The 25,529-nt window shown below is 29.9% G+C and overlaps 12 protein-coding genes across 12 annotated transcripts; 9 read left to right on the top strand and 3 right to left on the bottom strand.

Moving 5' to 3' along the window:
* Position 1: 1 nt before the first annotated feature.
* On the top strand, positions 2-1,567 carry NDI1 (NADH-ubiquinone reductase (H(+)-translocating) NDI1; the record flags this gene model as incomplete). Its single annotated transcript, XM_046080208.1, has 1 exon — positions 2-1,567. One exon carries the CDS (start codon positions 2-4, stop codon positions 1,565-1,567), a length of 1,566 nt encoding a protein of 521 aa, XP_045937536.1.
* A 186-nt stretch (positions 1,568-1,753) lies between these two features.
* Positions 1,754-2,746, bottom strand: GTR1 (Rag GTPase GTR1; the record flags this gene model as incomplete). Its single annotated transcript, XM_046080207.1, has 1 exon — positions 1,754-2,746. The coding sequence occupies one exon, from the start codon at positions 2,744-2,746 to the stop codon at positions 1,754-1,756; it is 993 nt and encodes a 330-aa protein (XP_045937535.1).
* A 503-nt stretch (positions 2,747-3,249) lies between these two features.
* PTH1 (aminoacyl-tRNA hydrolase) lies at positions 3,250-3,921 on the top strand (the record flags this gene model as incomplete). The annotated part of the gene is made up of 1 exon (XM_046080206.1): positions 3,250-3,921. One exon carries the CDS (start codon positions 3,250-3,252, stop codon positions 3,919-3,921), a length of 672 nt encoding a protein of 223 aa, XP_045937534.1.
* A 622-nt stretch (positions 3,922-4,543) lies between these two features.
* On the top strand, positions 4,544-5,863 carry ERG9 (bifunctional farnesyl-diphosphate farnesyltransferase/squalene synthase; the record flags this gene model as incomplete). Its single annotated transcript, XM_046080205.1, has 1 exon — positions 4,544-5,863. One exon carries the CDS (start codon positions 4,544-4,546, stop codon positions 5,861-5,863), a length of 1,320 nt encoding a protein of 439 aa, XP_045937533.1.
* A 791-nt stretch (positions 5,864-6,654) lies between these two features.
* On the top strand, positions 6,655-8,412 carry SCDLUD_001248 (uncharacterized protein; the record flags this gene model as incomplete). The annotated part of the gene is made up of 1 exon (XM_046080204.1): positions 6,655-8,412. The coding sequence occupies one exon, from the start codon at positions 6,655-6,657 to the stop codon at positions 8,410-8,412; it is 1,758 nt and encodes a 585-aa protein (XP_045937532.1).
* A 1,311-nt stretch (positions 8,413-9,723) lies between these two features.
* On the top strand, positions 9,724-11,094 carry CAC2 (Cac2p; the record flags this gene model as incomplete). Its single annotated transcript, XM_046080203.1, has 1 exon — positions 9,724-11,094. One exon carries the CDS (start codon positions 9,724-9,726, stop codon positions 11,092-11,094), a length of 1,371 nt encoding a protein of 456 aa, XP_045937531.1.
* Positions 11,095-11,324: 230 nt separating this feature from the next.
* On the bottom strand, positions 11,325-11,942 carry CUE1 (Cue1p; the record flags this gene model as incomplete). Its single annotated transcript, XM_046080202.1, has 1 exon — positions 11,325-11,942. One exon carries the CDS (start codon positions 11,940-11,942, stop codon positions 11,325-11,327), a length of 618 nt encoding a protein of 205 aa, XP_045937530.1.
* Positions 11,943-12,425: 483 nt separating this feature from the next.
* On the top strand, positions 12,426-12,950 carry SAP30 (Sap30p; the record flags this gene model as incomplete). The annotated part of the gene is made up of 1 exon (XM_046080201.1): positions 12,426-12,950. The coding sequence occupies one exon, from the start codon at positions 12,426-12,428 to the stop codon at positions 12,948-12,950; it is 525 nt and encodes a 174-aa protein (XP_045937529.1).
* A 38-nt stretch (positions 12,951-12,988) lies between these two features.
* Positions 12,989-13,966, bottom strand: SCDLUD_001244 (putative endodeoxyribonuclease; the record flags this gene model as incomplete). Its single annotated transcript, XM_046080200.1, has 1 exon — positions 12,989-13,966. One exon carries the CDS (start codon positions 13,964-13,966, stop codon positions 12,989-12,991), a length of 978 nt encoding a protein of 325 aa, XP_045937528.1.
* An 824-nt stretch (positions 13,967-14,790) lies between these two features.
* TPS3 (trehalose 6-phosphate synthase/phosphatase complex subunit) lies at positions 14,791-18,648 on the top strand (the record flags this gene model as incomplete). The annotated part of the gene is made up of 1 exon (XM_046080199.1): positions 14,791-18,648. The coding sequence occupies one exon, from the start codon at positions 14,791-14,793 to the stop codon at positions 18,646-18,648; it is 3,858 nt and encodes a 1,285-aa protein (XP_045937527.1).
* Positions 18,649-19,494: 846 nt separating this feature from the next.
* Positions 19,495-19,953, top strand: TIF11 (translation initiation complex factor eIF1A; the record flags this gene model as incomplete). Its single annotated transcript, XM_046080198.1, has 1 exon — positions 19,495-19,953. One exon carries the CDS (start codon positions 19,495-19,497, stop codon positions 19,951-19,953), a length of 459 nt encoding a protein of 152 aa, XP_045937526.1.
* Positions 19,954-21,221: 1,268 nt separating this feature from the next.
* TRM732 (tRNA methylation protein TRM732) lies at positions 21,222-25,487 on the top strand (the record flags this gene model as incomplete). Its single annotated transcript, XM_046080197.1, has 1 exon — positions 21,222-25,487. The coding sequence occupies one exon, from the start codon at positions 21,222-21,224 to the stop codon at positions 25,485-25,487; it is 4,266 nt and encodes a 1,421-aa protein (XP_045937525.1).
* Between the last annotated feature and the right edge of the window lie 42 nt (positions 25,488-25,529).

Here is a 25,529-nt window from a genome sequence, read left to right as displayed (position 1 = left end):
AATGTTGTCTGCTACCTACAAAAACAAAATCGTCAATCGTGCTGCCATCAATCTATTGGCAGCCCAAAGATACGCCTCAACTTCTCCCTCTGGTCCATCTGGTTCCACTTCTAATGCTGCTGGTGTTTCTTCCTTTACAACTACTACCAAAGTTATTAGCCCAAATACTTCAAACAGCAAACCAAATGTTGTTATTTTGGGTACTGGTTGGGGTGCTATTTCCTTTTTGAAACACATCGATGCTTCAAAATACAATGTTACTGTTGTTTCCCCAAGAAGTTTCTTTTTATTCACTCCACTACTACCTTCCTGTCCAGTCGGTACAGTTGACGAAAAGTCCATTATCGAGCCTGTCGTCAGCTTTGCTTTGAAAAAAAAAAATGGTAATGTTTCTTACTATGAAGCTGAAGCTACCTCTATTAACCCAGAAAGAAACACAGTTACTATTAAATCTGTCAACAATGTTTCCAATATTACCGGTGAGTCTAAAGAAGTCAGCACTGGTTTAAAGAAAGATGATACCGCTGAATTGAAATATGATTATTTAGTTTCTGCTGTCGGTGCTGAACCAAATACTTTTGGTATTCCAGGGGTTAAAGAACATGGTTTATTCTTGAAAGAAATCCAACATTCGTTGGCAATAAGAAAAAGATTTATTGCCAATGTTGAAAAGGCCAACTTATTGCCAAAGGGCGATCCAGAAAGAAAGAGATTATTGACCATCGTTGTTGTTGGGGGTGGTCCAACTGGTGTTGAAACTGCTGGTGAACTACAAGATTACGTGGATCAGGATTTAAAGAGGTTTATGCCATCTATTGCTGAGGAAGTCCAAATCCATTTGGTTGAAGCTATGCCAGTTATCTTGAACATGTTTGAAAAGAAATTGAGCTCTTATGCCGCCAGTGTCTTGGAGAAAACCACCATTAAATTACAGTTAAGAACCGCTGTTGGGAAAGTTGAAGCTGATCACTTAATTGCCAAGACTAAGCACGCCGATGGTTCCGTTACTGAACAAAACATTCCATATGGTACTTTGATTTGGGCTACTGGTAACAAGGCTAGACCAATTGTTACTGATTTATTCAAAAAGATTCCGGAACAAAATGAAAGTAGAAGAGGTTTGGCTGTCAATTCTAATTTATTGGTTAAAGGTTCCAAGAATATCTTTGCTATTGGTGACAATGCTGTTGCAGGTTTTGCACCAACCGCTCAGGTAGCCCATCAGGAAGCTGAATATTTGGCTAAGGTTTTTGAAAAATTGGCCGCTAAAAATTTGCACAAGGAGTTGTCTACTTCCTCTAAGCCGGAAGTTGTTTTGGAAAATAATGGTGTTAACCCATTTAAATATATTCACTTGGGTGCTTTGGCTTATTTAGGTGCCGAAAGAGCTATTGCTAACATCACTTATGGTAAACGTTCTTTCTACACAGGCGGTGGTTTGTTTACCTTTTATGTCTGGAGGGTTTTGTATGTCAGTATGATCTTAAGTGCTAGAAGTAGATTTAAGGTTATTTCTGATTGGATTAAGTTAGCTTTCTTTAAGAGAGATTGTTTCAAAGAATTGTAGGATGAATATTTTTTACGCTCGTATTCTCGATTTATTTATTTATTCGTTTATTTATTATTTATTATTTTTAATTTGTTAATTATGTATTCCCCTTATTATCATTTGCAATATTCGTTACATTTTGACTATTGAATTTCATTTACGTATTTATATATTTATTTATTCTCTTAAAAAAAAAAAAAAAAATTATGAAAAATATTTTTGGATTCTTTTAATGTTGTTTAAAACTAATTGTTCTTGCTGGCTTGGATCTTTCAAAACTATAAAACACATTAAATTTGAAGTCAACTCACAAACATATATCCCTGAATTTCTCATAATTAAACTTTTGAAAGATGAACTTTTCATTTTGACACTACTTTGTTTAAAATTTTTCATTATGTTGGATATTTTTTCAAACCTTTTAGGATCCAAACCATTATGTTGTTGTTGCGATATTAAACCATTAGTGTTATTATCTCCATTAAATTTCATTTCATTAGAGCACACCACTAGAAATGTGGTTTTTTCAAAAAGTATTAGTTCTCTGCACTCCATTATATTTGCAATTTCTTTACAATTTTTCTGGTACTGTGTCATATTTGGTATTAAGGAACAAACTATTTGAGACCAGGCCTTATATAAACTCTCATCCCAAATGGAAGTTGGGAAACCAACAATTTCAGGAAATCCATATGCTGTAGAAGTATCTCTTAACTTACTCATCATGATTTGAAATAATTCTTGTCTTTTATCCAACTGCACTAAATCCATTTTATGCAATAGCACAAATATTTTGGCATCTGGTGAATATTTTTTCAACAAAGTTAAAGCTCTAGTGAAAATTTCGATATCCTTTAAAACTTCGGTACTTTCTACATCAAAAACATGGATCAATACTTGAACCATTTGGAAAATATGGTCTTTTTGCTGTTGAAAATAGTTTTCCATAAAAACATCTTGACCCCCACAATCCCATAAATTTAATGTCATATTACCTAAAAATCTTAAATGACTATGCTCCACATCAATGGTTGCACCTAACCTTCTTGTATCAAAGGCAGAATAATTGCTAAAGATAATCGATCTCATGGATGATTTACCACTACCTGAGCGACCCATCAATAGTAATTTTTTTCTACCACCATTAGTTACACTTTGATTAATATTACTAGGTTTTTTGTTATTAAGACTGGACATTCTTTTTGTTATATTCTTATCTATTTTAGATATGTTTTTGTTTTGGTTATTTTTATTTTTTTTTTTATTTTAAGGTTTGCATATGTTTCAATTGGTAGTAGCAATTGGATAATGAATTGTTGAAGGGCAAACGGTTGGGTAATTAATGATATTTTTTTTTTTTTTTTTTTTTTTAATTATTATTACAAGCTAAAATAAATCAATTCGCTAATAGTTACCCGGAATACAAAACTGTTTTTCGAAAAAAAAAAAAAAAAATATATATATATATTTCTGTTTTTGTTTTTTTTTGTTTTTTTGTTTTGGACTTAATTATATTTTCTAAATAAGTCTAGATTCTTTTTTTTTTTTTTCTTTTTTTTTTTTTTTCTCATTATTATAAAGTGCTTCAATTCGTAAACTAAAGCATTATTTAAATATAATGGTATTATGCATATGAATATACGCAGTTTTTATATAGGTAAAAAACACTAACTGTCTCAATCTTTTAAATATATTAATAAATGTCCAACAGAAAGGCAATCACTAAACGTACAATAACCGTGCTTACCGCATTGGGAAATCCAGAAAGTACATATAAAAACACAAGGCATAACGCTGGTCATGTAGTATTGGATTCTTTGTTACAAAACCATTTGATACCGCGAATCTGCAGAAATACTAATAATTATCATTGGAAACCATGGAAAAATGGAAAATTACACTACATTTCTGCATTAACAAATAATCTAGTTTTCATTAGAAGTGATGGTTTATTCATGAATACATGTGGCCCTGATATAATAAAGTTTTGGAAAGAATTAAAAAACGCATTAAAAGACAGAAACACTGGGAATAATGATTTGCAAATCAATCATATAGTATTACACGATGAGTTGGCTAAAGGAGTTGGCAAAATACAATATAGGGATTTCAAAACCAGTACAAGAGGTCATAATGGCCTGAAAAGTTTATTAAGCTCGTGTGGTGGCAACGGTAATCCGATTAGATTTGATAAAATTGGTATTGGAATAGATAGACCTGTTGAAAGAGATCCTAGAATAGTTGCAGATTACGTTTTAAGTAAATTTTTCGTTGACGAATTGGATATTTTGAGCGATAAAAGTACTTTAAAAGTTTTAGAAGAGTTAGAAAAGAAAGGATTGATACCCAAAACCAAAGTAGACTTTACATAAGTTTTCTCTACAAACCAATGGATCTTAAGTTTTAGGTTTTTTTTTTTTCCTTCATTTAAGAAGCAGTAATTCAAGCAAAGTATATAATATTGGTCGATTAAATAAAAAAAAAAAAAAAAAAAGGCGTTTGATGCGGTAAATATAAATTTATTTAAACGAGCGTCGTCATATGAATTTGGCCGCAGTTTTTTATTTTATTTTATTTTATTTTATTTTTTTTTTTTTTTTTTCGTTTACAGAAAAAAAGTCGTAGAAATTGCCAAAATTTATCTTTGATTTTTTACCTTAGAGAGGCATTCAAAGAGTAAAATTAAGAAAATAAAAAATAAAAAAAAAAAAAGCTTCGGTTTATAACCTAAATCAAATTTTTCCTTTTTTTTTGTTTTCTTTTTCCTTTTACATATATTATATTATATTATATATATATATATATATATAAGTATACTTACTTATTCAATCTACCACCTAATTATTCCTCTAAAACAACTTACTCTTCACAATTAAACGTACTAGTCTTGAAAAAAAAAAAAACTACATCATATATTTAATTAATTGTCCAAATTGTTGTAACTCATAGAAAAAAAAAAAAAAAAAAAATATCTATACTTATAAAATTAGAACCATGGGTAAAGTTTCACAACTAATCTCTCATCCAATCGAATTAAAATCTGCTTTAAAATTAAAATTTTTACGTCAGCCATTATTTCCAACAGATGACACTTCAGCTACTCCAGAATTGAAAAAATGCTATAAATTGTTAAACTTAACTTCTAGGTCTTTTGCAGCAGTGATTATGGAATTAAACCCAGAATTACGCAATTCGATCATGTTATTTTACTTAATTCTACGTGCATTAGATACTGTTGAGGATGACATGAGTATTGATCCAAAGGTCAAAGTTCCTGTTTTGAGAGAGTTTGCTTCCAAATTAGAAACTTCTGATTGGAAATTCGAAGGCTGTGCTCCCACTGAAAAAGATCGTCAAGTTTTGCTCGATTTTCCTTGTATTTTGAAAGAATATCATAAATTAAAACCCGAATATCAAAAAGTTATTAAAGATATTACCTATAAGATGGGCAATGGTATGGCTGATTATATTTTAGATGAAAATTTCAATTTAAACGGGGTTGCTACCATAAAAGATTATGATAAATACTGCCATTACGTTGCTGGTTTGGTTGGTGATGGATTAACCCAATTAATTGTTTTAGCCAATTTTGGTACCCCTGATTTATATAATGAAAATAAACAACTAATGGAAAGCATGGGGCTATTTTTGCAAAAAACTAATATAATTAGAGATTACGCAGAAGATTTAAATGACGGCCGTTCCTTTTATCCTCAAGAAGTTTGGTGTAAATACGTCAAGCGTCTACCAGATTTGGCTAAAAATGAAGATGGTAAAGGTGTATATTGTATCAATGATTTGGTCCTAAACGCTTTGAGTCATGTTAACGATGTGCTAACTTATCTAAGTTCTATTCACGAGCAATCAAGTTTCCAATTTTGTGCTATTCCTCAGGTTATGGCTATTGCTACATTGGCTTTAGTTTTTAATAACGAGACTGTTTTACATGATAATGTTAAGATTAGAAAGGGAACTACCTGTTATTTAATTTTAAAATCAAGAACATTAAAGGGGTGTGTGGAAATTTTCCAATATTATTTACGTGAAATTAAATCTAAATTAACTGTTGTTGATCCAAATTACTTGAAAATAAATATTCAAATTGCAAAATGTGAACAATTTATTGAAGAAATGTATCAGGACAAGTTGCCTCCTAATGTCAAACCATTAGAAACCCCTATTTATTTGAAGGTTAGGGAAAAGACTAAAATTGATGAAAGATTAATACCTGTTTTACAGAATGAAGAATTTAAGTTTAATATTATTCTAAGTATGGTTGTTACTGCATTTGCAGCCATATATTTCTATCACTGAAAAAAGAAAAGAGAAAAGATACTTTATTTAATATAAAAAATATTTTTTTTTTCTTTTTTTTTTTCTTTTTTTTTCTCTTTTTTTTTTCTCTTTTTTTTCTCTTTTTTCCCCCTTTACATTTCTATTTTTGTGAACTTTTATGTGTATAGAAATGAATATATTTTTTTTTGTTTTATTATTTCTATCAATTTATTACTTGGTGTATATGCCTATATATATATATATATATATATATATATATTAAATTATACATTATTATTATTATTATATTCAGGGGGAGATGACTTTTTTAACTGTTATTTAAACCATAATTTTTATATCTGAATTAAAAGTTATAAAAATTAGGTCAGCTGATTGAAGTTTGAGTGTATTTCTTTTCTTTTTTTTTTTCTCTTATTATTATTATTATTATTATTATTATTTTCCCTTTTTCTTTTTTTTTTTTATTTTTCTTTTTCTTTTTTATTTTTCTTTTCTCTTTTCTCCTTGGATAAGCAAAATAAAACAAAACAAAACAAATTAATGAGACTTTTTTTAAAAACCAAATCACATCTTTGATCTCATTTTTTTAATACTGTCATTTACAGATATTTAAAAGTTTTCTTTTTTAATCATTCTTTTTTCCTTTAAAAAAGTTATTTTTTTAATACTTAATCCTAAAGGAAATATAATTCATCACTTCGTCATCCCCTCGGCTCAATTATCCTTACGGCCGATATATATTAATCGAACTCAGTTTTTTTTTTATCGCATTCAAATAAAAAATAAAAACATAATAAAAAAAAAATAAAATGACAAACAGTAAGATGAAAGCAACCGATACTAAAAACCAGAATACAAAATCAGTAATTAAAAAGTATAACAGTGTTTCAGACAATTTTATTATTGCTTCTCCAAAAACAGTTAAAAAAATACATATCTATGATTTTGATAATACTTTATATAATTCACCAGCACCCAATCCAAATTTGCTAAATATGACTTTGTACAATATTATCAATTCACCTAATCATTTAGTTAACTCAGGTTGGTGGAGTGAATCATGTTTTTTAGAAGCATCTATTGATGAATGGTTGTCTTCTAAAGAAAAAGCGCAAAAAAATGGTTTGTTTTCACCCACTGAAAATGGAAACATGGGAGAAGAAACGATTAATGTTGAAACTCTACAGGAAGACGACCATTTACAATCTATGAAGGCTGAAAATATAACAATAATAAATAGCAAAGATCAGACACCAATTGACAATATCACTGATTCTACCAGTGTTCATGAGCCTGATACATGTACTTGTGTTCGTTGTAATGTTGATGCTGAATATTGGAGCAGAAATGTTGTTCAACTATTGCGTTTGTCGTTAGCAGACCCTGAAACTTTATCCATTATTATGACTGGACGTAAAGAATGTTATTTTTCCAAATTATTCGATAAGATTTTAAGTAACCCAGTTTTTGGTGAAAAAATTAGAGTTCATGGTGTTTTCTTGAAAAAAGACGGATTTGACTCTACACTTAAATACAAGACTCAAGTGTTGCATGATTTATTAGAACGCTATTACAAAAATGGAACATTGAAGGAGCTAATTATGTATGATGATAGAATCAATCAAATCAAAAGTTTCAAAACCTATTTAATGAATGCTGTTAGGGATAGTTACCCTAAATTAGTATATAACGTCATTGCAGTTCCACCAAGCATTAAATATTTGAATATATGTGAAGAACGATTATTAATTGAACAGATATTAGCTAAACACAATGATGCAGTTCTTCAAACATGCAAAGATGCCAATGGAAATGATTATTGTCGGTTTCAGTTATGCGAAACTTTTTTGGGAACATATTATCTATTAACCCAAAATAGTATAATGGATGTAGTTGGATTTACAGTCCGCAAAATAGCTCAAGACATGAAAATCTTGGATGTATCTGATTATGCCTTTAATCCAATAGGAATTTGTATTAAAATTGGTGGTATATTAAGCAACAAAGAAATTGCTAAAATTCTTGGGGGCAAAGAAGATATTGTAGAAGAAGATTTAACTAAAGCATATTCATTTTCTTCTTTTGCAGAAAAATTTAATTATACCAAAGTATTCAAATGGAAATTAGAAAAATTTGGTATCCATAATCAAACAAATACTCTGGTTTATGAAGTAAGTGCTGTCTATGACAAAGATACCAAGTATAGACCTACTTTATTTTCTAGTAATGAGACTACTCCTGGAAAGAAAATTTTATTGGTAGTTGGTTCTAAAAGGAAAACTAAATTGAAACTTGATAAGGATAAAGATGATTTATGTAATTTGTCCATCAGGGTTAAATATTTAGATCAAAGTAGATCCTTTAATTTTAATCCACTGGAAATGCAAGATGAGATAACTGATTGGTATGATGTTTCACAATATAATCAAACGATTTCTACCATTTTTGGACACGACTTTACGCTGAGTGTTAAGAAAATTGATATTGAATCAAATACAAATGGTAACGTTAAAACGATTAAGCGAGTGCATAGTAATAATCAAAATGAAGATAACAAAAAGATTTAATTGTTCTGCAAAAAAGAAATAAACCGTCATTGAGTTTGGTTAAAGCGAACAAGAGGAGAGGGAAGTGGCTATTTGATAATCTTAAAACGACTATCTTCAAGGCGAATAGAAAGTTGCAAAATAATATTCGATTCAACAAGAAGTATTAAGTTGAAGAAATAATAACTGACAACATTGAAATATTAAAAAGAAGAAAAGAAAGGGGGGGGGGGGTAAAAACAGAAAATGTGTTGGACATACTTATTTAATATATATATATATATATTTTTTTTTTTAATATTATAATCCTGTAAAACAGTATAAACGTTTATATGGTATTTTCCTTTGCTTCCTTGACTCTTTAGCATTTAACTGTTGCAAAAAAGTACTTTTACAAACATAAATAATATAAAAACTGTCTGAATTTCTTTTTTTTTTTTAGTAATATGGAAACCATAGTACTACTTCAAAAGGTAAATGTCTAAATTAATATAAAAACACAACCTTTGAAAAAAAACTCAATATCAATTTGAGCACAATTCCGGCACCGATAATAATATTGAATAAAATAATTTCAATCGGTAATTTGACTATATGTGCTAAACAAGAATTATGTATATAAATGAACGATAAGATAATAAGCAATGCTTTGACGAAAAAAAAAAAAAAAAAATAAAAAAAAAATTGTAAATATTAACACAGGTACCACAATTAGTCTACTAACTAATTAGAGAATATTTACAATTATTCATTGTTTTAATTTCTTTTTTTTTTTTTTTAGCATTAATTATACTCTATCCATTTTATAACAGCAGGTAGATAAGCACAAAACATACTCGATTAAAAAAAAAAATCTTAATCAGCTCGATCTGTTTCTCTTGCTTGACTTATCAATGTTTTCTTTTCTTACTCTATTGAAATCAGTTTAAAATTGTAAAGATTATATTAACCAAGAAACAGAGAAAAAGGAGTAAAGATTAAAAAACAAAAGGAAAATAAGTGGTGAAAGATAATCTAGTGAAAATTTGAGATAAATAAAATAAAATACATTTTTATTTAGTATTTTTAATTAAAAAAAAAAAAAAAAAAATAATAATAAAAGATTTTAAAAAAAGGGCTTTTTTTTTATTTGTTTTGGTAAAGGAAAATTGCAAGCGCAAACAAAACACGTGAAAACAAAACACGAAACACAATTTTTTTTTTTATTTGGAAAAAAATAAATCTGTTGTTGGATGACCAAAACCCACCTCAAAAAAAGAAAAAAACTAATTTACAAATACAAACACCAGTCAAACATAATACCTAAGCTTATACACTATACTACTAACAATAATGGAAGCCCATATTTTACAAATTTATTGGCATGAATCCAAACCTATTTATTCACTGACTTTCCCCACATCATCTGCTTATACATCTAAAAATATTCATAATGATAGACTCATCACATGCGGTGGTGATAAAAAAATACGTGTTTGGAAATTCAACTTAAAAACCAAAGAAGTAAAGGACAATCCCGATATAGTTTTGCAAACAGTGGACAGCATTGATTTTTTGTCTTCATTGATAGGTTTCGAGCAAGCTGTTAATGTTATAAGATTTAATAATTCCACAGGTGATATTTTAGCAAGTGCAGGTGATGATGGTATGGTTCTACTTTGGAAACTATGTGTTGAAAATGAAGAAAAATATCAAAATAATACTATACTGAGATCTACTGATGATGACGAATGTAAAGAGTCATGGTATATCTGGAAAAAATTAAGGGCACCACATTCGAGTGAAATTTATGATTTATGTTGGTCTCCAGATGATAAATATATTGTAGTGGGATGCATGGATAATACATTGAAAATATTTGATGTTATACAGGGGACTTTTGTTTTTCAAACTACAAATGAAGGACATTGCCATTATGTTCAAGGTGTTTACTGGGATCCTCAGGACCAATATATTGTTTCTATGAGTGCAGATAGAGCAATGTGTGTATATAAGATTATAAGGAGCAATGAATGTAATAATAATAATATAAAGGAGCTAAAATTGCAAAATAAAGTCATAAAAGCTGAAATCGATCATTTTATGGTATCGCTTTTCCATAATGAAACTTTACCCTCATTTTTCCGAAGATTGAAATTTTCACCGTGTGGCTCTCTACTTATTACACCAAGCGGTGTGATGAGACAAGGGACTGGTAACAACAACTCTAGTGTTAATTACATCAATACAGTTTATATTTTTGGTAGAAGTAATTTTAAAACGCCAATTGGTTGTATACCAAACTTACCAAAGCCTGCGATTGCTATAGCATTTAATCCTAACTTTTATGAACATAGTTCGAATATTACTCAATCTGCTATTAAATTACCTTATAAATTGGTTTTTGCTGTAGCAACAGTTAATCAAGTTTTCATCTATGATAGTTCTGATTTGGCTTGCATTGCTAGTGTCGCTAATTTGCATTACAGTCCAATAACGGACATTTGTTGGAATCCTAGTGGTAATATAATTATGATTTCTTCTACGGATGGTTTTATAAGTTATATTACATTAAATTGCGACAAACTTTTTGGTAAAAAGACCTTTTTAAATCAATTCGATTTGAAATCAAAAGGTACAACACCAGAAAACATTCCAGATACTTTTTTAAAAAAAAATGAAATGGTTCCAGCAATTAATATTTTAATTCCAAGGAAAAAATAGTTTTTTAAAAAAAAAAAAGAAAAGAAAAAATATTCAGATCATATATGTTAATTGGTTACTTACATATTTTATGTATTTGTTTATTGATATTTACTAGCAAAAAAATGGAGGAAATGACATGAAATGAAAATAATATATATATATATATATATATAATAAGCCTTATTTATCAATTTTTTTTTTCTTTTTATTTTTATTTTTATTTGCCTGGATAGATTAGGTAAATATTTTTAACGAATTAATCCTAATTCTTTTTCTAAATTTTTTCTAGCTTTCCAAACCATATATTTTTTTTTATCTTCAATGGACAACTCTTTGCAGTTCCAAGAACTTAAATCTTCATTTGGATCAACGTTATATTTGGTCAATAAATTATCAGACTTGATATTAGAAATCTTTTTAGGATCGATTATGGTTGACGATCCATTAACGTTGACATTGTTACTGTTGTTTTGAGTAGATGTTGGTGAAGTTGGCGCTGGTGCTTGATATCCTGGTGGAAATGGCAAGCTACCATCTCTTAGAACATTATCAACGGTGGCTTCTACACTACCAGTCTTTTCTAAATCGTATTGAATTTGATCCACAGTTAAATATGGAGCCAAACTTTGTACCACCTCGATCATATCCTGAGTAACAACACGTCTAGGTCTTCTTCTATTACGCACATTGTTATTGTTTGTAGAGGAACCAGTGTTACCGGAAGTTGTTCCATTGGAGGCAAAATTAGTAGTTCTTGCGGATTGTGTAGACGATAAGGAAGGATGAGCTTCTCCTTTAAAAAACCATTTTATCATAAAAAATCCTATTATAATACAAATGACAAATATAGTAGTTGATTGATCCATTTTAATTATTTATATATATGATTTGCTTATTGCTGTCTGTAATATATTTTTCTCTTAAAGGTTAAGATTTATGTATATATAAACATCCAGTAAAGCGTTTATAAAAGGTTATTAGGATGCGAAATGGGTTTAGAAGTTATGAACTTACAAGAGAAAAAAAAAAAAAAAAAAAAAATTGGAATGTAATTTGATATATATATTTTTTTTTTTTTTTTTTAACAAACGATCAAATTACTCTTACTTTCCTACAATTTATCAAAAAAAAAATTAAATAAATAAAAATAAAAGTTATCCAACAAAAAAAAAAAAAAAAAAAAAAAAAAAAAAAAAAAAATAAATAAATTCAAAATTCAAAATTAAAAAATCAAGAGAAAAAAAAAAATTAAAAATTTAACTTACAAAAAAGAATAAAAATAAAAATAACTAGAAGGAAAAACTAATAAAACAAAAAGAATAACACAATCTCTATCAACTACAACACAAATGGCACCCAGCAGCAAAACTAATAATAAAGATAAAGAATCTAACAGTGGAAATACTAATACCAAAGACTCCTCAGATTCACAAAAAAAAACAAACAACAATAATAATCACAATAATTCATCTTCGAACAGATTAACTCAAGCACAGCAACAATACTTGAAAGACTTGGTTAAAGAACATGTAACTAACAATTATGATCCCAAAAATAAAGCAGCTCCACATCCACTTGATTTCGAAAAAAGTGATGATAAATTTCTACGTAAATATAAAGATCATTTTGATTTAAGTCTACAAGATAATATGACACTAAATGGTTTTATGCTGAATACTAAGTTGGGTGCCAAAACAGAATCATGGAAGAAAATACATGGTAATACAAATAGTCCCGTTAGAATAGAAAAGGCAAAATTAGCAAATGAAGTCAAAAAACATTTTACTAGCTATAATCTAAAGGAGAGCGAATGTATACCTACATTCATATATAAAGTGAGAAATAATGGGAAAAAGTTCAAGATGGAGTTTTAAAATTGCAATACATATGTATATATAATTAGTAGAAAAGTTCAATTTGGAAGCAAAATATCACTATACACATTCATTAGTATTTTATCATTATACTCGTCAACGGTCATCTTTCCAGAAGACACGTATTTCAAAGTATCTATTAGCATAACCCTTTGTTCATCATAACTTAATTTACTAACGCTTAAATCGGTTTCGATTAGTAAATTATCTATGGGGATGTATTTAATAATATCATTTTTCTTGTTAATGTTGATATATTGGGATATTCCAAAATATACTTTAATGTGTGCCTTGTTGCGTAACCACATATGTAAAAGGTCTTTTGATCCTGTGTATGAATGTAAAATTATTTTCAATAATTTTTTATTGCCATTATAGTCAGTACTATTGATTTTATCTTTCATAAAATCAACAAGCAAATTATACAATAGGCCATGTGTTTTAACTGAATGAATTGATATTGGCAAACTATTTTGCCAAGCCAATTCAACGAATTTTAAAAATATGTTTTGTTGATGGGTGATTTTAACTTTAAATTTTATGTTGGAACCTGGTGTGTGGATATCAAGATTTTTGCAAGTGAAAACTTTATCTAGACCAATCTCCCCAATTAAGTGCCATTGTATATTGTCCTTGTAGAAATGGTTAGTTATATAGTCACACAAATATATGGGATCGGGTAAACTCTGGATAAATTTCTCCGAAAATAGCTTTATTAGGGTATTTTGGGTATTTTTGGGGGCAACTGGAGTCAAAATATTCGTATAATGAGATATTTTTGAAATGTTTTTGGTTAGTGTGAAATAATGAGAGTACCATGGATGTATACCAAAGCATTTGGAAAAAATTCTTCCCCCGTCTTTATCAGTATTTGAGGGCAAGTTGATTATTTTATCATAATCACTTGGATTGGTCATCATAATAAAACATGATATGATATCATTATTTGTACAAGCTGTTGGATTATTTTTAGGATATTCCTGAGTGATATGGCAATGAGAATCGACCAAATGCATTATTTTATTTTTCTTTCTTTTTTTGAATGAGATAGAATTGCTTGGCTGTTATTATTATTAAACATTTTTACGCATTTTTTTTTTTTTTTTTTTTTTTTTTTTTTTTTTTTTTTTTTTGATGAACCATAATACGAAACCTCGTATCGTACTATCTCGTACTTACTTGGTACTCGTACAACACACTTTTTTTTTTTTTTTTTTTTTTTCCTTTTCTTTTCTTTTCTTGCCCCCTCTTTCTTTCCCACCCCCCCCTAAAAAAAAAATAACAACAACAATAAAAAAAAAAAAAAAAAAAAAAAAGGGGCAAATGAAAAGGGAATGATTACGAATGGCAGGGATTGACATTGCCTTGTAAGAAATAACTTAATAATTCTACAATTTCTTATAAAGCATTTAACAACGTGATGTGTTTTTGTGGGGGTGTGTGGGTGTTGGCATGGTCAAGGGATGATAATCTTACCTTTTTTTTTTTTTATTATTTATTTATTTATTGTCATTGACTATTAAAAAAAAAAAAAAAAAAACAATAATGGTACACAACAATTTTTTTTTTTTTTTTTGTTTTTGTTTTAAAGCATCATACAAGATCAATAATTCTTTACTTCATTCTTTTTTTTTTTCCTTTTCCTTTCCTAAAGGGGCTTCGTTATTTTAAATAACCTGGATAATTTATTCTTTTATTTATAAGTTTGTATTTCCATATATATATATATATATATATATATACATTAAAATTAAAGATAAAGATAAAAACAAAAACAATCACAGAAACCAAGACAAAAGTAAAAGTAAAAATAGAATAATAACAGATACATAAGGCAGAAATGGTCGTTATTGTTGCTTCTTTATTTTTACCCTTCAAACCCCAGTTTGAAATCCAAGCCTCTGTGGATGAAGCCACTGCCCTATTGGAAAGCCAACCTATTAAGATTAATACATTAGATAGTACCAGCAATACTCCAACGAATAATAGTAATGTTAATACAACTGTTGCCAGCGGTACTGCAAGTTTAAGACCTGCTTCACCCATTCATAAAGACTCTACCCTTGAACTCATTAGTAATCCAAGATCTGATTCTGCTCCAAGCGCGTCTACAGCAGCAAAAAAAATGAAAACCTCTTTTGCTACCCCCCAGTATGACACAGAAGAAGCTAGTAAAGCATTCATGCAGAGTTTGACTTCTAATGCTACTCCAACCTTTACTGGTGGTACTGCAACTCCATTATTTAATCCAGATAGGGTCGTTTCTATGAGCACAAGTGATGTCCATGGTATTAACTCTGGTATTGGTAATGCTGCAAACATTGCTGCTCCTACCGCATCAACCGGTACCACCGCAATCGGTAACGTCAGTACAAGTAGTACTCCCATTTCCCACTCTCTAAATGAGTATCTCTTTGACAAAAATAATGGCATTAATCCTGCTAGTTCAAGTATTACACCCGGTTCCGGTAATATGGAATTACTATCATCCAATATTGAACATCCAGACTTATTATCATCAGGTGTAAATGACCCCTCCCATAAACCAAAGCCAAAGCACTCGTCATTGTATCGTCTTCAATCCGCTACTAATTCAGCTACCAGATTAGATGCTACTGCCTCCTTGTTGAAAAAAGTTAGTTATAATCTATTGCATCATCAAGCAGCAAATCTTGCAAATAACAATAATAACGTCACCGACTTAAATTCGGCTGGTTCTTCGCCTAAAATTAAATATTCCACGGTAATCACGCCTCGTTCAAGAGAATTGCCTTTAGATGAAGCTAATTCTAATAATGTCATTGAAAAGATGCGCCAACATTCTCAAAATTTGGTTTCATCTTCCACCACTTCCATGAGAAGAATCCGTAGAAAATCGTCTGTCAATAGTAGTACTCCTAATCCATTATCTCCTGCTACAACTGGCGGGTCTATTTCTTCCACTATGACTAATTTGAGTAATAGCTGTAATTCAAGCAATATTACTGATGATACTCGTACTCGTAGTAATACTCATAACCTAGGCGGTGTCAAATTGGCTAAAAAATATTATGATTCCGTCTATCAATCACCATTGAACCTATACAATAGTAAAAGCAACACCACCGTTAATAAAGATTCTATATATAACGAAGATGAGATGTTAAGTGATGGTTACGATTCAGATGCGGTTTTCACACCAGGTGAAAGTGTCTATGACGACGATGGAAGCAACGTGCCTAAATTTGGTGGGTTTTCCACAAATGCCAAACTTGTTAAAGAGTCCTTGTTGATGGGCCCTCGAAACATTTTTAATAATGCTAATTGGTCGATTGTTTCTAGTGATAAAGGTAATGGCGGTCTGAAAAATGCAATTAATACCGCTATACTGGAAAAAACTTTCAACCAGCCAGTTGTTTGGGTTGGTAGTTTAGGTGTTCCCACTGATAACATTCCGCAGCATGTATTGCATGATATTACAAACACCATGGAACATGATTTCCACTGTCATTCTGTAATCACAGATGATATCACGTTTAAAGGCGCCTATAAAAACTTTTCGAAAGAGATCTTGTGGCCAACTTTACATTATCAGATTCCTGACAACCCAAAAAGCAAAGCATTTGAAGATCATTCGTGGAATCATTACCAAGAACTAAATCAGGTTTTCGCTGATAAGATTATTGCCAGCTATAAGGAGGGTGATACTATTTGGGTCCATGATTATCATTTATTGTTAGTTCCTGGAATGGTTAGAGACAAAATTCCACATGCCAAGATTGGGTTTTCTTTACACGTTTCTTTCCCCAGTAGTGAGGTTTTCCGTTGTTTGGCTCAAAGAAATAATATCTTGGATGGTATGTTGGGTAGTAGTTGTGTTGGATTCCAAACCAAGGAATATGCTAGACATTTCATTCAAACCTGTAACAGGTTACTGATGAGTGATGGTGATCCAGAAGATGGCATTAAATATAATGGCCGGATTATTGGTATAAACACAACGCCAATTGGTATTGATGCATTTAATCTGCAGAGACAGTTAAACACCGAAGAGGTTAACACTTGGAGAGAATTAATTAGAGCAAAATGGGGCAACGCAGACTACTATGTTGAAAATGGACCTGCAACTGATACCAAGGTCCCACAGAGGAAAATTATATTAAGTAAAGATCAATTTGATTCGATAAGGGGTTTGAAAAATAAGTTTTTGGCTTATGAGAGGTTTTTGAGGGCCAACCCGCAATATATTGGTAAAATTGTTTTCATTCAAATTTTCACGGGTGGCAGTAGCAGTATTGGTAGTGGCGATAGTGATTTGGAAAGGGACATCATTTCCATTGTGGATCGTATTAACTCCTTGAATACCACCACAGACATAATGACTCAGCAGCAGCAAGTATTGTTATTACACCAAGACTTAGATATAGCTCAGTATCTAGCACTTTTGAGTGAGTGTGATATGTACTTAATTAACTCTATGAGAGAGGGCATGAACTTGAGTTGTCATGATTTCATTGTTTGTTCTGAAGATAAAAATTCGCCATTATTGATCTCTGAATTCACCGGTAGTGCAGAATTATTACAAAAGGGTGCCTTGTTAATTAATCCATGGGACATTAGGAAAATTGGAGATGTTATGAGAATTGCATTGGAAATGGGGTTTGAAGAAAAAAGGAGAAGATGGAAGAAGATGATGAAACAAATCGTTATTTACGATAGTGATAATTGGTTGATTTCCATGATGAAGTCTGTTAATCAGTTTTGGGAAATTAACAAACAAAGATCCACAATTTTTAAACTAAGTTCATCAAATTTATATTCTACGTACCAAGCCTGTTCTGAAGGGAATAAATTGTTCTTGTTTAAGATTAGTGAGCCACCTTCAAGAAGAATATTGGAAATTTTGCAAGATTTATGCAACATGCCAGGTAACGTGGTTTATGTTATGAATTCCAGCGATAAGATAATGTTGGAGAGATATTATTGTCGTGTTAGTAATTTGAACCTAATTGCAGAGAATGGTGCATTTGTAAGAATTGGTGGATTTTGGTACACGATTATGAGAGATAGCACGTGGCAAAAGGATGCCTTGCAGGTTTTGGAGAGCAAAGTGGAAAGATTGCCAGGTAGTTACATCAAGATGGGTCAGTCCTTGTTTAAGTTTCATACTGAAAATGCCGAAGACAAAGATCGTGTGGAAGATGTTATTGGTGACACAATCAATCATATCAACACCTTATTTGGTAGTCGTCGTAACATACACGCTTATTTGCATAAGGGGATTGTATTTGTCCAAGAATACGGGTTAAGTTTAAAGGCCTTGAAATTTATTATGAATTTTAATGCTGCTACAGTCAACACCCCAACGGGACAAACAAACAATTCTCTATCTGCAACAAGCACTGTTCCTAATAATAATGGCACATTGTCCTCTTCATCTAACGCTGATGCTGTTGTATCTTTTACTCCAATGAGCCCCTCACCATCATCAGATAGTATTACCAATAATACCTTTGATGGTAAGTTTAGCTTTGTCTGTGTCACTGGTTCATCTTCTCCAGTTTTGGAACCTTTATTCCAGTATGTTAATGATTTAAAAATAAAGGGTAAAGTTACTTATACATTTAGTTGTGTTTATGGTGACCCAGAATCCACTAATGCACAAGAACATGTTGAAGGTTTGAACGAATTATTTAATATTTTATCTGAGCTGGTCTAAATTGACTTGCGTGTTTGTTGTATTTATATATTTGTTTATTTAATTTATTTTTGGTTTTTCATAACTTTTGATTGTTAATCATTTTTTTTTTTTTTTAAATCTTTCTGTTTTATGTATGTTAGAGACTCCTGTATGAAATTTGGTTGGCTGGTGGTATTTAAAAGTGTATTTAATTTTTTATTTATTTTTTTTTTTTTTCATAGCGGATTTGATTTTATTTCAAACTCTTGGGTATCATTAAAAGCATACAAAGTTGACATCCTTGGTTCCCTGAAACTAATAATTTTCCAATGAAATCTAGCTGCAGAATCTTGACATAAATGAGTTGGTGATAATGAACTGGTAAAGATTCTACAAACATTTTGTCTTGAATTGGTTAAATATATATATATATATATATATATATGTTAAATATATTCTTATTTTAAATAAATATTTTACTTGTGATGATGACGTTATTGTGTAACCCGGTCTGGCTTTGATGTTTTATATCCGAAAGGCCGTAGTATATTTTACGGACTAAATGTTTTCTCATCTTTTCTTTTTTTTTTTTTTTTTTTTTTTTTGTATTTTTATTTGTGCTTTTCATATGAATGAAAAACGCTGTTGAAAAATAGCACAATATATATTCTTTTTCTCTTTTTTTTTCTCTTTTTTTTTTTTTTTTTTTTTTTTTAAAATTTAAATTTAAGTTTATTTTATTTTATTTTTAATAGACTTGAGTTTGTAACAACTTTTAATCATCGTTCATATATTATAATCCCTATTTTATTAAACTTAGTGCGTTTTTTAATAAAAACAAAAAATTATTTGTTATAAAAAAAGAAAAATCCAAATATAGGAAAAATGGGTAAGAAAAACACAAAGGGTGGTAAAAAGGGTAGAAGAGGTAAGAACGAAACCGAAGGCCCAAAGCGTGAATTGATTTATAAAGATGAAGATCAGGAATATGCCCAAATTACTAAGATGTTAGGTAATGGTAGAGTGGAGGCATCATGTTTTGATGGTGTCAAAAGAATTGCTCATATTAGAGGTAAACTAAGAAAAAAAGTTTGGATGGCACAGGGTGATATGATTTTGGTCGCATTAAGAGATTTCCAAGATAACCAATGTGATGTGGTTCATAAATATAATTTGGATGAAGCTAGAACTTTGAAGAGTCAAGGTGAACTACCAGAGAATGCCAAGATTTACGAAACCGATAACTTTGGGTTTGATAGTGATGAAGATGTTAACTTTGAATTTGGTGCTGAGAATGACGATGAAGATGAAGAAGATGATGAATTAGATATCGATGATATTTGAATTATTATCGAAAATAATTTGAAAATGTGGTTTCTTTTTATTTATTATTGCGCATACTAATAAATTTATGTATTTTTGTATTTTTTTTTTTTTTTTTTTTTAAAAAAAAAGAATAAGTACATATTATGATAATATAATAATAATATAAAATAAAAAAAGGTGAAATAATTTAATAGTTGTGTTAGTATACTCAGGAAAGATCTCTTTCTTATTTTTGCAATATTTTATCCTTTATGAATCAAAGTTGCTTAATATATATTCATTTATCTTTTAGCGTTCTTGATAATTAAAGTGTTTATTTTAATAAATTATTCTGACTGAAAAAAAAAAAAAAAAAAAAAAGCTTTTCTTTTTTATCTTCAATTATTTTTTTTTTTTATTTTTTTTTTCTTTAAAATGAGTTATATCCGTCTTTTTGTTGGGATAATTCGTCGTTCGGGTTATTACCCGGAGTTGAATTATCTCTTTGTTCCGTAGGAACTTCCATATTAGATTCTTCACTCATTATTATAAGATTTTACTTTCTAGTTTTGTATTATTGGGCCCTTGATCATATGTATATATGATCGTATATTTATTATATTTCTAATATATGTATCCTATGTGTGTATATTAATTGGTTGGTTCTTCTTCCCCTTTCTATATAAGCTAAACTAATAGTTATATAGGGATAACGAATTACCTGACAAACTAATGTCTTGTTGTGAAAGGTTGGAAACTAATCCTTTATATACCTTTCTGGTTTTATCAATGATCGAACTTAATCTATTATTATCATTGATATAATTTATTTGTTGTTTCATGTTATTTATCTTGAGGTTATTACCCCTCTTGGTCGAGTAGTTAATCTCTACCTTTCTATTACTATAACTTGTTTATTGTTGTTTCATCTTAGTAGTGTTATCATGATCCGCTTTGTATGAGCGTAGCACTTTTTGTGGTTGACTCATTTATTACTTTACTTCTTGCGGTAGACATTCTTTATATGTTCTTACTATGGATTGCGTCTGGTGTTTCATATGTGTTTATATAGATGTTATTTATATTACGTTCTTATTCTCGATATTATTAATATGCACGTCGCTAGCAAATGATCTTGCAGCGAGTGCGTATTTCATACGGTGGGCGTATGCCCTAACACTTTTATCACAGCTTTGACAAATATTTAAGAAATTTTCAGTATCACGAAAACTCAAAAAAATAAAATAAATAAATAAATAAATAAATAAATAAATAAATAAATAAATAAAAGAGTCCAAAAATTACTAATGACAGTCAATAGTCTTACATCTATCAAGCTATTTTTACTTGATATCAAGCCAGACAAACTAGCCAAGAACCAAAATCAAATAATTACAACACAGGATCAATTATTAGCCGCCTATCCAAAAATATTTAATTCCTTGCTAAATTGTAATGGGGAAAATGAGAAAGAACGTGTTATCATTACAGATACTTTAAGTATATGGTATACCAGGTGTATCAAATTGTATGATTTAAAAATTTGTACAGTAGAATTCCAAAAGGAGATCAAACGATTATTATTATCACCATCATCACAAAACTTATGTGATAAAAATTATATCTTTATTTTTAGATTTGTCGTTGACTTTTGGAGTGATAGTGGTTCTGCACTGGCTAACTCATTGAAAGATCTGTTTAATAAATTAGTTTTAATGTTGTCCAAATACTATCATGAATGCTTTGAAGAAATCTTAACTGATTGGTTGAAGGAGGCTGTTTTGAGTATAAGTAAAATAATGAGAGTTCGCTATTTTATCATATCTACATTATTAAATGAACTGGAATCATCTGATATTGTAAAAAATGTAATACTAGAAAATGATCCGGATTTTATCACTTCTTCTCTACAAACAATGATTACTTCAAATGCTCTATGCTCACCCATTGGTAAATGTTTAGCCACTGTTTTAATTAAAATATACAAAGAAAATCAAAGCTGGTGGTTTGAATTATGGGTTCCACAAATTATCAATATTCTCTCAATTGAGTCTCTAAACGATTCCAATATCTTGAAAAATGTTCAATTATACCTACTAATTCCGATCTTTAAAAAGAATTCAACCATATTTCACACATTTGTTTCTAAATATGTTGTACCAATAAATAATACCCAGTTATTGCTATTGCTATTAAAAATTGGACAAGACTTGGGTATTGAACAGGAGCCATTTCATAAAAGCCAATTGATTAGTTTGCAAAATTTGGAAAAATTACTACTACAAGATAAGTATAAATTGGATGCATTTGAATTGTTAACCACCAGTGTTAAAAAATCCAGACTCATTCAGCCCTATATTTACAAGATCTTGCAAAAAAATATCTATGTATTTTTTATGGATTTTAATGTTGCGAGTAGAAATTATTTCCATAGTAGCTTTAAACGTTTTCTTTATAGAATAAGGGATTCTTCGTGTGCCTTGTATAGAACCGCCATCAAATTGAAAAAAGCCTCAAACAAGTTTCCAGAAGAACAAAGATTTAATATGGAACAGGTTGAAAACGGTAAAAAATTCATTGAATTTTGTATTCAATTTATCAAATTTCAACTTTTACCCAATTCACAATATCAAAGAGTTTTTTTAGCCATGAAAATATTAATGGATCTAATCGAATCTGGTGTTGATAATACAGTTCCTGTGAAATATTTAGCTTCAAAACAAAACCCCGTTGATTGGCCGTATTCTATTTCGTTATTTGACGACACTTTAGTTAGATTAGTCTGTGATAATTTGGTCAATAATTATGACGATGTTAGAGAAATTTCTCTCAAGATTTGTTTGGTTATATTAAGTACACCAAAGTGCAATTTGATCAGGATGGACTTGCTATTGGATAAGGGCTTAAAAATGTTACATTATTATACTTCCAGTGAAACTGGAGCACAATTGGTGAAATTGGTATTTTTAATACATCAAAAACAGCAATCAAAGAAAAACGTGCCTTTAATTAACTTGTTACTTAATGATCTATCAATGGGACTAAAATTAGTTGACAAAAGTTTCGATGGTATTTTAGAATCACCAGTGAGCGGTACCTTTACAGCATTAGCCCTAATTACCCCCGTTCTAGACTTTAATGAAAAAAATATTCATGACGAAGCACCAAATCCAAAAGAGTTCGTTTCACAATGCCTATCCAATATTGGTTATATTTGGGAAATCGTTTTAGAAATATTATGCCATGATTCTTTCCAAAATGATATTTCTGATAAGTATAGGGATATTCAAGATAATCAATTAATTGTCAGCTTTGCGTTTCGGTCTATTAAGGAATCTTCATTTTTATTAGAGAATCTAATTAAATATGCACCCTTGACTGATCAACAGCTAATTTCTGTTGGTGATTTATTAATTGAACAATTAACCACTATTAGGCACAGCGGTGCATTTCAAGCTGTGGCTCCAACTTTTGTTGCTTGTTGTGATAAAACAATGGCACAAATACCGGAGCAAGTTAAAGTCTGGGTTTTATCAAATGTAACATCCCTAGAATCCAAATCACAAGCGATCACTAGGAGATCAGGCGGATTGCCCTTTTTGATAAGCGCTATGCTGAGTTCAGAAAAAACTGATGGAAGGCCATTGTTAAAATTTACTTTTGAAAAGTTGTTAGAAATCTCACAGGTCCCCATTGTGGAACATGAAGATCGTTTAGATTTACCCCAAGTTAACGCTTTTAATTGTATTAAAGCCTTATTTGTTGAATCTAGACTATCTGATACGTGCATAGATTTTAGCTGTCCTCTTTTGAAGCTGTGTTTGAACAATTTCAATTCACCTATTTGGGCTATGAGAAATTGTTCAATTATGTTATTTGCTGCATTGCAAAATAAGTTGTTTGGGAAACTAGGTAGAAATACCAATGCACGTCTTTTCTTTAGTAAGTACAAAAGTATTAGAGAGCTATTATTGGAAAAATTAGAAAATTCTATTAGAAACATTGAGATTACCGGTTGTGATGGTGGTAATAATAGTGAAAGTGTGGAAAGCTTATTTTTGGTTTTAACCATTATTTCAAGGTTGAAAAAAACACCAGGTTATACCGGCTTGGATGATTTTAAAGATCTGATTATTAAATGTTTGGGCAATAATACTTGGAAAATCAGAGAAATGGCCGCTAGAGCCCTATGTTCTGTAGTAGTGGCAAGTGATTGCGAGGATTTGGTTAAATTTTTGTTTCTTAAGGAGTTGGGTGAATTTCCACTAGCTAATCAAAACAGATTGCATGGTATATTATTAGTTGTCAAAGAATTTTTAAATAATGGGTATAGTATTAAACCACTTTTGATTTTAAATTTTACGCCAACATTGTTTTATATTAATCAATGTCCAACGACATGTAAAATTTTCATTGAATTAATTACAGAACTAAGTAACTTTGACAATATTAATATCACGATTCCCTTTGTTTCTCAATGGTTTGTTGCACATTATAATATTCCTGATTTGAATGGTTCTCTGCAATTATTATTAAAAAGTGTTATAGAATATTTATTAAAATTTGAAACAGATAGGGAACGGTTGCAAGATGTGCTTTTATTGGGACTACATTCAACGTCTTTTGAAGTCCAATTTAGTACCTTAGATTATATCAATAATTCTAGCATGGACCGGGAGACTATTGAACATATAAAACCAAGATTATTAGAGATTTTTGAGAATAATCAAAATTGGACATATTTGAGATCTCGTGTTTTATTTTCTTTGCAAAAAATAAAAATTGCATTAAATCCAGAAATTTTGTTTTCTATCTTACAAAATCAAGATGAAAGTGATGATTTGAAATGTAATGCATTACAGTCACTTGGCGGCTTTGTTAAAGATTGGGATAAAGAGTATTGGGCACTTATAAATATTTACTCGAAAGATAAAGTTGAGTTGCCATTTAGACTGGCCTGTGTTCATTCATTAAAGAATTATTATGAATCAAGTAAATCTGAATTGTGTTTGTTTTACATTACCCAATTTTTATTTGATGATGATGAGGATATTAGGAGTTTTGCTAGTAGTATTTTAAGTAAGGTTTTGGATGTTGATTCTGATATTCCAATTGTTTTAGCTAAGAAATTTTTTGAAAAAAACAAGGACTGTATGTTTTTAATTGCAAGAGATATCATTGAGAAATATTTAAAGCCATTAACTTTTAACATTTTAAAAGCTACAGACAATTTTAATGACGAATTATTTGCTGCGGAAGAAGATAATATTGTAAGAAATGTTCCAGAATTACTGAATATTATGCTTTACGCTAAGTCAAATATCATTAATAATGCAGAATCCAAGAAACTCCTGGATGCTAAAGCGGATCAATTAACTGAACAACTTTCTGAGACTAGGATTGATGACTCTATACTTGGATGGGGTAGCGATCCGGAATTATTTAAAAATATCAGTATCTTATTGATTTTAACTTATAATTCTGATAAATTAAGATACATTGAGATTAAAAAATTGCTAGAAAAACATAATTGTGGGTATATAGTTGATTCATTAAATTTGAGTAATGTTTAGATGTAAAGTTTGAAATTTTTTTTTTTTTTTTTTTTTTTTTTT

The sequence above is a fragment of the Saccharomycodes ludwigii genome, chromosome I (assembly GCF_020623625.1).
Source record: "Saccharomycodes ludwigii strain NBRC 1722 chromosome I, whole genome shotgun sequence".
Lineage (NCBI taxonomy): Eukaryota > Fungi > Ascomycota > Saccharomycetes > Saccharomycodales > Saccharomycodaceae > Saccharomycodes > Saccharomycodes ludwigii.
Note: the sequence above shows the minus strand (reverse complement) of the source record. Positions and strands in the feature narration are given on the sequence as shown.